The sequence below is a fragment of the Cibotium barometz genome, chromosome 14 (genome assembly GCF_041138505.1).
Source record: "Cibotium barometz isolate CiBa-2024 chromosome 14, ASM4113850v1, whole genome shotgun sequence".
Taxonomy (NCBI): Eukaryota; Viridiplantae; Streptophyta; class Polypodiopsida; order Cyatheales; family Cibotiaceae; genus Cibotium; species Cibotium barometz.
Window position 1 is genome coordinate 26,257,677 of NC_141059.1, and position 8,572 is coordinate 26,266,248.

At 47.7% G+C, this 8,572-nt stretch overlaps 1 protein-coding gene across 1 annotated transcript; it reads left to right on the plus strand.

Annotated features, from left to right (window-relative positions):
* The first annotated feature begins 1,242 nt into the window (after positions 1-1,242).
* Positions 1,243-6,124, plus strand: LOC147631860 (pentatricopeptide repeat-containing protein At5g27110-like). The gene is made up of 2 exons (XM_086808417.1): positions 1,243-4,302; positions 4,343-6,124. Exon 1 carries the CDS (start codon positions 1,655-1,657, stop codon positions 4,025-4,027), a length of 2,373 nt encoding a protein of 790 aa, XP_086664543.1. The 5' UTR covers positions 1,243-1,654; the 3' UTR covers positions 4,028-4,302; positions 4,343-6,124.
* The last annotated feature ends 2,448 nt before the right edge of the window (positions 6,125-8,572 follow it).

The window sequence follows — 8,572 nt, forward strand, 5'->3', positions numbered from 1 at the left end:
TCCGGGTTAGAGGGTCTATACCTCTGGGATTTCCCTGATTTTGTGGCAGATAGAAACCTGATTACTCTGGAAGGAAGGAGCTGGAGTCTGGAGTCTTGATCCCTGATTTCCCTGCCCTAAAAACCTTGATCCAAAAGGAGTTGGACAATCCATACTACGATGTCCAAATCCTTGACAGTTATAGCATTTCACTCCCTTGTTCAAAGGTGGAACTTCTGAAGTTGAATTCCAGGGGATTGAGTTTCGGGAAAAGGACATTTCTTCCATTCTGAAACTTTCCATATCCTGGGCTTGATCCTGATATCTCTTAGGCGGTGGAAGGTTGGAATCACCTTCTGGAACTAAAAACCTTTGAAAGGTGATGGTGCTGGCTTTGGTGGGACCTTGACATCAAAGGCATTGGAGAAATCCTTCGCCATCCACAGCACTGCTTCGGCCATATAAACTGGCTTGGCGTTCTTCACCAAGTTCATATCTATCACTTCACATCCATATATATTCATATCACATCACATCACATTCTTTCACATACATATCTATATCCGTTCTTCCACATACATCTACATCCATTCTTTCATAAACGACATAGGATCACCTAAGTTAGGTGATCCTAAGTTGTTTGTAGTTAGCAACAATGAGAAGCACTAACCAACATTCTCATTGTTGCTATAAACGACATAGGATCACTTAAGTTTATGCAAAAACAGGAGGTATTAGTATACACAAGAAAAAATAATAGATAAAAACATGTCTTTTTCAAAAAATTTACTTAGAAAAGGGGGTTCTTTTTCAAAATTAAGAGAAATAGACAACAATATTTTTTGACGTTTCTATTCATGTGAACCACCTTGGGAATTTATCATGGAGAGCACTTTTACCTCCACTAGTGCTCCAAAGATGGTACCCTTGCCCTACTCCAAGTATCAGGACGTAGCAGCCTTTGCTATTATAGTAATAGGCTCCAATTCTGCAAATCTCCTTGCTCTTCTCTTCTTGGTCCTTTTGATTGATGCACAGGGCGTCAAACCACACTCTTTGCACGTTGTCTCCTTCTAGCAGTTAGGTGATCCTATGTCGTTTGTAGCAACAATGAGAATGTTGGTTAGTGCTTTTGCATGCATAGGATCACCTAAGTTAGGTGATCCTATGTCGTTTTGTAGCAACAATGAGAATGTTGGTTAGTGCTTTTGCATGCTTAGGCCAACATTAATGCCACCATTGAGCAAACTAGCGTGTCATCTTTGCTTCTTTAAAGCGACAATGAGACTAATCATATGCACCACATGCTTATATTTTCATAAATACCATGTCTTCATGTTGGTGGTGTTCACCATGAAGGGGTAGGCATAGGGGAAGTGCTCCTCTCTCAGGTCAAACGTAGACATGGAGGCTCGAGAGTACCACATCAAAAGCTCTTCCTTCGCATGCATTCCATTCTTTACACAATGATTAACTTAATCAAAGACTACTGGCTTTTATACATCATTTGCAACAAGATTACTCCCAAGCACACTATTGTAGCACGCAGATAGAGTGTTGGTTTGTTTGTTGGAACAGCCTCCTGCTCCGCCCATGGCCGCCCTCCCAAGCCCAGAATCGCAACATCACTAACAGGCTGAAGCTCCTCATTAGGGCACAAAAGCCTGACTGTCATATGCGTAGTTGGTTCAAAAGAGAAATGTTAAACACTTCTCATAGCTGTTTGAAGCCTATTTGCAGTACCCTGGTATTTGAAAGGAAGACTGCAGTTGCCGACAGAGATGAGTTTCCATCAAAACCCCATATATCATCTGTGGATGATTTGGGTCCTCTCGACAGACATCAAATAGGGTCTCTTCTACAAGGGGGGCTTTCTCTCTCACAGGGCAAGAATCTACATACTTGTATCATCCGAACTGGCCGTGAAACTGATATTTTTCTCATGAACCACCTTGTCAGTATGTACGGCAAGTGTGGGGCCTTTGAAGAGGCGGTGTCGGTTTTTGATGACATCCACTCACCCAATCTTGTCTCTTGGAATGTACTGATTTCTGCATATGCCCAACATGGGTTTAGGAAGGACACCTTCCAACTCTTCACACAATTGCAGGAAGAGGGTCTTAGGCCTAACAAAATAACATTCCTTAGCCTCTTGCGTGTTTGTGACAGCTTGACAGCCCTACCTGAGGGTAGACGCATCCATCTATGTGTTATCAGTAATGGGCTCGAGCACGACCCCATCTTGGGGGGTGCCCTTGTCACCATGTATGGTAAATGTGAGGCCCTCGAAGAAGCACAGGTAGTGTTTGAAAGGAGCAACGTTGGAGATGTGGTGTCTTGGAATTCCATGATTTCTGCTTTGGCCCAGCAAGGGAATAGAAGGAAGGCCCTCAAGTTCTTTTGGCTCATGCTGGAAAGACACATAGAGCCTGATAGGATCACTTTCACCAGTGTTCTGCATGCTTGTGATGGTGTGAAAGCCCTAGATGAAGGCATGGCTATCCATGTATGCATCATAGAAAGTGGGCTAGATTCGGATGCCATTGTTGGAACTGCCCTTGTCAACATGTATGGTAAGTGTGGAGCTTTGGGTGAGGCACGTGTCATTTTCGATGACATAGAAACTCATGATGTAGTGTCTTGGACAGCATTGATTACTGCTTATGCCCAACAAGAACATAGTATGGATGCCCTTGACTGTTTCCAAAAAATGCTGTCGGAAGGTGTGAAACCTAATGAATTCACATTTGTGAGTACGCTCAATGCATGTGCTAGACTGACAGCATTGGAGGAAGGCAAGACAATCCATGCTTATGCTGTTGAGTCAGGTTTTGAGCACAACTGTGTAGTGGGGACTGCTTTTGTCAACATGTACAGTAATTGTGGGGCTTTAGAGGTTGCTCGTATAGTTTTTGATGGCATGCGTAAGCGTAATGTTGTTACATGGACAACCATGATTGATGCCTATAATGAGAAAGGACATGCAAGGGAGGCTCTTGATCTTTTCTGGCAAATGCAGCAGGGACAAGTCCAGCCAGATGAGTTTATTTGTATCAGTGCTCTCAGTGCATGTACAAGTTTAAGAGCGTTAATGGAGGGTGAGCGTGTCCATGACTGCATTGTTGATGGTGGGTTTGAGATGAACTACTTTGTGCAGACTGCCCTCGTCAAGATGTATGGTGATTGTGGGGCTATCGATAAAGCACAAACAGTTTTTGACCAGTTGCACCCACGGGATCTCGTTTCATGGAATGCAATGCTTGCGGTGTATGCCCAGCAGGGGCATCATAAGGACTCTCTTCAGCTGTTTCAGCAGATGCTAAGTGAAGGCATGCAACCAAATGCAACCTCCTTTCTCAGTGTCTTGAGCGCATGCGCTGGCCTGGCAGCACTATCAGAGGGTACACTAATCCATGCAAATATTGTTGATTGTGGATTCGAGTCAGATGTTCTAGTGGGGAATGCCCTTTTAAACATGTATGGCAGGTGTGGCACTTTGAATGATGCATGTTTGGTATTTGATAGAATGCATCAACGCACGGTCATGACATGGACTTCAATGGTTGCTGCATATGCTCAGCAAGGGCAAGCTAAGAAGGCTGTTCAAATCTTTCAATCAATGCAGCATGAAGGTGTGAAGCCCGATGGAATTGCATTTGTCACTGTCTTGAGTGCATGCAGCCATGCTGGCTTCATAGAAGATGGCCTACACTATTTTGCTTCCATGAGCAAAGAGCACGGCATCATACCTACACTGGACCATTACAGGTGTGTAATTGACCTTTTTGGGCGGTCTGGGCGCCTGAAAGAGGCTGAGGATTTCATAACAAAAATGCCACTTCAACCAGATTCTATCTTGTGGATAAGTTTGATTAGTGCCTGCAAAAAACATGGTGATGTTGTTCGAGGAAGATGGGCGGCAGAGCAGGCTATTGATTTGGATTCAAAGTATTCAGCCCCATATGTACTTCTTTCAAACATCTATTCTGTAGATGAGATCTTGGAGGATGAAGAGAACCTTGAAATTTTGGTAGGGAAGGTATCTTAAGTAAGACGTGTTAAGAGCTGATGCTACCTGGTTTTCAAGAAAAAGTCATCACTCTTTACTGCGATCATGAGCATTGGAGAGCAAAAACATTTGGCCTGATGACATCGTGTCTGAGAGGTTTGACAGAAGGGCCCCCACCTGTAGGTGTATTTTCTTGTATTGCTGTATGTGCAACTGGACTGACGTACAGGGCTGTAAATCCCTGTCTGTAGTGACCAAAACGACATGCAGAGTCTGAGACTTGGGCTGAATGCTGGCCGCCTACTGTACAGCAGGTGCTGGATAGCTTGATGATGTGCGTTTTCCTTCACACAGGCTGGATGACCTGCGTTTTGCTGTAAAATGATTTGGGACTGGTTTGGACCTCCTAATCCTCCACCCATGGTTGTATGATCATGCGGGCATGGTCTACCACAAGGAGCACATGTTGACTATCCAGGATACTTCCGGCCATTCCTAGAGGTGATTGGGGAGTCCTTACTGTCTCACAGCCCTGTTGCAGTTATACCTGTCCTTCAGATGAAATGGGTGGTACACAAAGATGGTCATACATGTATGGTATATGTCCGGGCTATGTATGTAGAGCCCCAACCAGATAAACTCTACGATTAAGCATAAACATGGAAACAAAAGGACATAGCATCAAGCTCACCGCCCAACCATAGAGCCATTCAGGCTCACCCCCGAGCAAGGGGGATGGTAGCATCCAAGACATGGCTCCACGTGCAAAAGTCCTTGGCATCCCATACCACCAGTACTACACGTGTTTGTAAAGCGGGTATAGGTTGTCCCACATACTAAGGGAACACCTGTGATATACTAGGTTGAACTGTATCACCATCTTGCATAGGAGCAATAGATACTGTAGTTACCCCAAGTTGAGTTGTTGCAGGAGAGGCTGACAAAGGTCCAGACACCTCCACAGATGAAACCTTTCCATGTGAAAAAGCAGAGAGAAAGAATCGTGCTTTTGGTGGTTTTTTGAGTTTTATGCGGGGGAATTCTTTGCCCTAAAACCTTCTATTTTGTACCTGTGCTTTTGCGTCTCTAGGCTTCATCCCATAGCTTTTTTCTCCATGGTTGAACTATTAGGGTTTCTGTGTGGGCTGGTCAACCTGTCTACAAGTGGTATCTGTAGATTTGAGGTTGATCTAGAGCTACTGTGAGCAGCCCTGCTGGTCGCCATGATATAGGAGGAAAGAGAGGTGTGAAGAGATGATGATGCATGGAGGTTTTGACGTGTAGAGAAGGCTGTATGGGCACTGCCCAGAGCACAGAGAGAGGGGAAAAGCACTGCTGTGAGCCGATCCAGGCTGTCCTGTGTGACTGCCCACCCATGTGTGGTTGTGGGCATGCCCGGGTGTGAAGGGGGACGCCCCATAATTGGGCTGGATGGCCAGAATGTGAGCGCATATCAGCAAGGGCCGAGTACTCTATATATGGCTGGTAGGTGCGTGGTGTGTGTAAAAAAGCACACGTGGTGCTTTTTGCCCAAAAAACAGGTCGATTAAGAGCTTTTTTGGTGGGCGCATATCTGAGATGCTTTTTTTTTTGGCATCAAGTACGCTTTTTTGGGTGTTTGGTCACTTATGCACACATAATTCTGTAGTCGACCAGAATTTGTGCTTTTTGACACCCTGAACTGCCTGCTTTTGGTTTCCTTCTTGTGCATCACTTCTGTCCTCACCTGTTTACAAAAGTTTACACCACCACCTCAAACCTTTACTCTCTTTACAAGTACTCTTTCTGGACAGATTCATGGCTGAATACATGGAGTTCTTTGCAAAACTCCCACACATCCAACCACATTGATTTTCTCCCTTGAGCAGCCCGATTACTCTTCGCCTTTCGTCCAAGTGTACCATACCACCCAGATCTTGGAAAGCGAAAGAGCAACCCGACGACTTAAGCTCCGGAAGATCCAGGCGATGGATTTTTTCCTCTCCTCCTTTCGGAGATTTCCAAGCTTAATCCAAGTAGGTCTGGCTCTGATAGCAATGTAATTTGTAAGATTTCTCCCCAGCCTCTCAAGATGTCTAGTTTCTTCCCTTGTAATCAATCTCCTTTTCAGAATAATAAAAGATCTTGTTTTTACCTGTTTTAGTTTAGAGAGAGAAAATATTTTAGAGAGAGGTAATTCAATTTTTAGATATATTTGGATGGAAAAATATCATTTCTTATTAAAATAAATTTCCTCGAAACAGAAGTTTAAAAAGAAATTCCTAAGGTGCATTAGAAATAAATTATAATCTGCATAAAAGACCTTAGCTTAAAGGTCCAGATTTTTTGAAAATTTTGGATTAAGGTTCTGATGGACTAATAAGATTAATCCAAATGTAGGGAGGAGATAAATTAAAGAAATAAAAAAAAACTCCCCAAAAATTAGTAAATGCTCACATAAGATGTAAAGTGGACATGTGCCAGCAGAAGGTCGAGTCAGAGGACCAAGCAACGAGACTCGCCTCAACTACACGGCTTGCAGATTCTTTCGCTCTCCCCCTGCTTGTGTTGCAGTCTGCATGCCCTCCCCCCTCCTCGCCCTCGTGTCTGTTCCCCCGGCCTGCTCCGTTTTTTGCTGCTCTCGCATTTGCTCCCCCCTGCTTGGTCTTCTTGCGTCCCCCGTCCCAGTTCTGTAGCGCTCGCCGTCCCCTGCTCCTCTCCTTCGCGTCCCCCTGATTCTCTCCTTCTTCAGTGTCCCACCTCCTCCGCCAGCCTTCGCCCTCTCTCCCCTCCACTCCCTTTCGCGTTGCCTCCACTCTCCCCCTGCTTTTTCGTCGCCGTCTTTCGTCCCTCCCCTTTTTTCTGTTTGTTTTGCCCTCTCTGTTTTTCTCTGTCTTCCGCCTTTTTCCCTCCGTCCTTTTGTGCAGCTTGGTTCTTGCAGGACTCTCCGCATTCGCTTCGCCTTCGACCTAGCTTCAGACACTGATGGAGGCTCCTCCCGCCCCACCTCAGAGGGACTCTTCCGCAGTCCTCTCGCCCGTCCCTGAGGATACCCCCATCAGGCTTTCTCTTTCGCCAAAAGGAAGCGAGCCTCGCCGCAGAGGTGGAACGTCTCCAGGCACATTCCACCATCTGCCGTATAGTCGGCACTCGCCCCAGCAGAGGGGAGATTCGGGATCTTCTCCAGGCCCGCCTTCTTGCAGATGTAGGCAAGATTCTGGACGTTCAGTTACTGGGCCGTGGACACTACCAGATTGAGTTTGAGACAGCCCAGAGCGTGGCTCAGGTCCTAGCCATGAGTCTCCTTGACATCAGGGGTGCTCGGGCATTCTTCAGACCTTGGCAGCATGGCTTTGACCCAGCAGCGGCTGAGCAGGGAGAGTGCCTATTCCATGTTACAGTTTGCTTCCTTGGACTCCGCCGCGAGTACCTTCCGCTCCTTTCTAGGCTAGAAGCATTGGTGGGCTCGGTGCTTGAGACTGGCCCCACAGTAGCTTCAGAGCAGCTGAAGGTCATTCAGCTACCTAGGATAGGGGGGGATGGATTGATCAGAGAGTGGAGTTTTTGGGGCTCCCGAACTAGTGTTTTATATGCAGGCAGGTCAGCCACATGGCCAAGGCCTGCTACCCTCGCAGGAGATCCCGACCTTCACCGCAACAACAGGCCCCCGATGGCCCGTCCACAGATGCGGCTCGGCAGGCAGCCTTCGAGACACCTGCTCAGCCCATAGAGACCTCGGAGTGGCAGCCTGGACAGGGGCGCCGTAGAGGGAGACAGCCACAGCAGCACGCCCAGAGACCGATGTAGCAGCAGAGCCACAGTCTCAGCATCACTGGGTTCCCGTGAGGAACAGCTTTGCTCCCCTCCAAGAGAAGACCCCAGCGCCGAGTGAGGACCAGGAGATGCCAGCACCCCCTTCTTCGCCCCCACCCCCCCCTCCTGCCTCGCTTCCACCTTCGCCTCCTCCCGTTCCCGCTCCGGTTTTGGCTGCGGCTCCTTCTCCACCCCCTTCTCCTCCCCTTCTCCTCCTTCTCCACCCCCTTCTCCCCCCCCTCCTCCCCCTCCACTCGCCTCAGCTCCCCGGGAGGCCCTGGCAGTTCCCTGGCGCTCACATGCAGTCCGGCGGGCATTGAGCACCGACCTTGCTCGAGCACCACAGAGGAGACTTACCATGTCGATTTGGGCTTCACGGATATCCTCTATCCGCAGTCGAGTCGTCTCGACACTAGACAGTGCTCGGAAGCTTTTGACTACTTCTTCACACGGCTTTTTGGAGTGGAGGGCCCCCATGAGCCAGCACCCATCAGAGTTCATGTAGTGATACCTCCGGCCCGAGAGGGGAGGAGGCACTTGATTCAACGGTGGCCTTCTCCTTCCCTCTCTGTGGCCCTAGCGACCGCGAGTGGACTCTGGATCTCGCTCTTAGCATTTTGAAGACTCAGGCAGTTGAGTTTTCTCACCATGTGAGCGATCTGGAGGTGACAGACGTGATAGGCCGACTCTGGGAGTTGGCTCATTTTTTCTTTGATACCGGGAGTGTGGATGCCTCCGGGATTCGACATTTGGTGGTTCGCATAGTGGCAAACTTAGCACGCGACCCTGGTC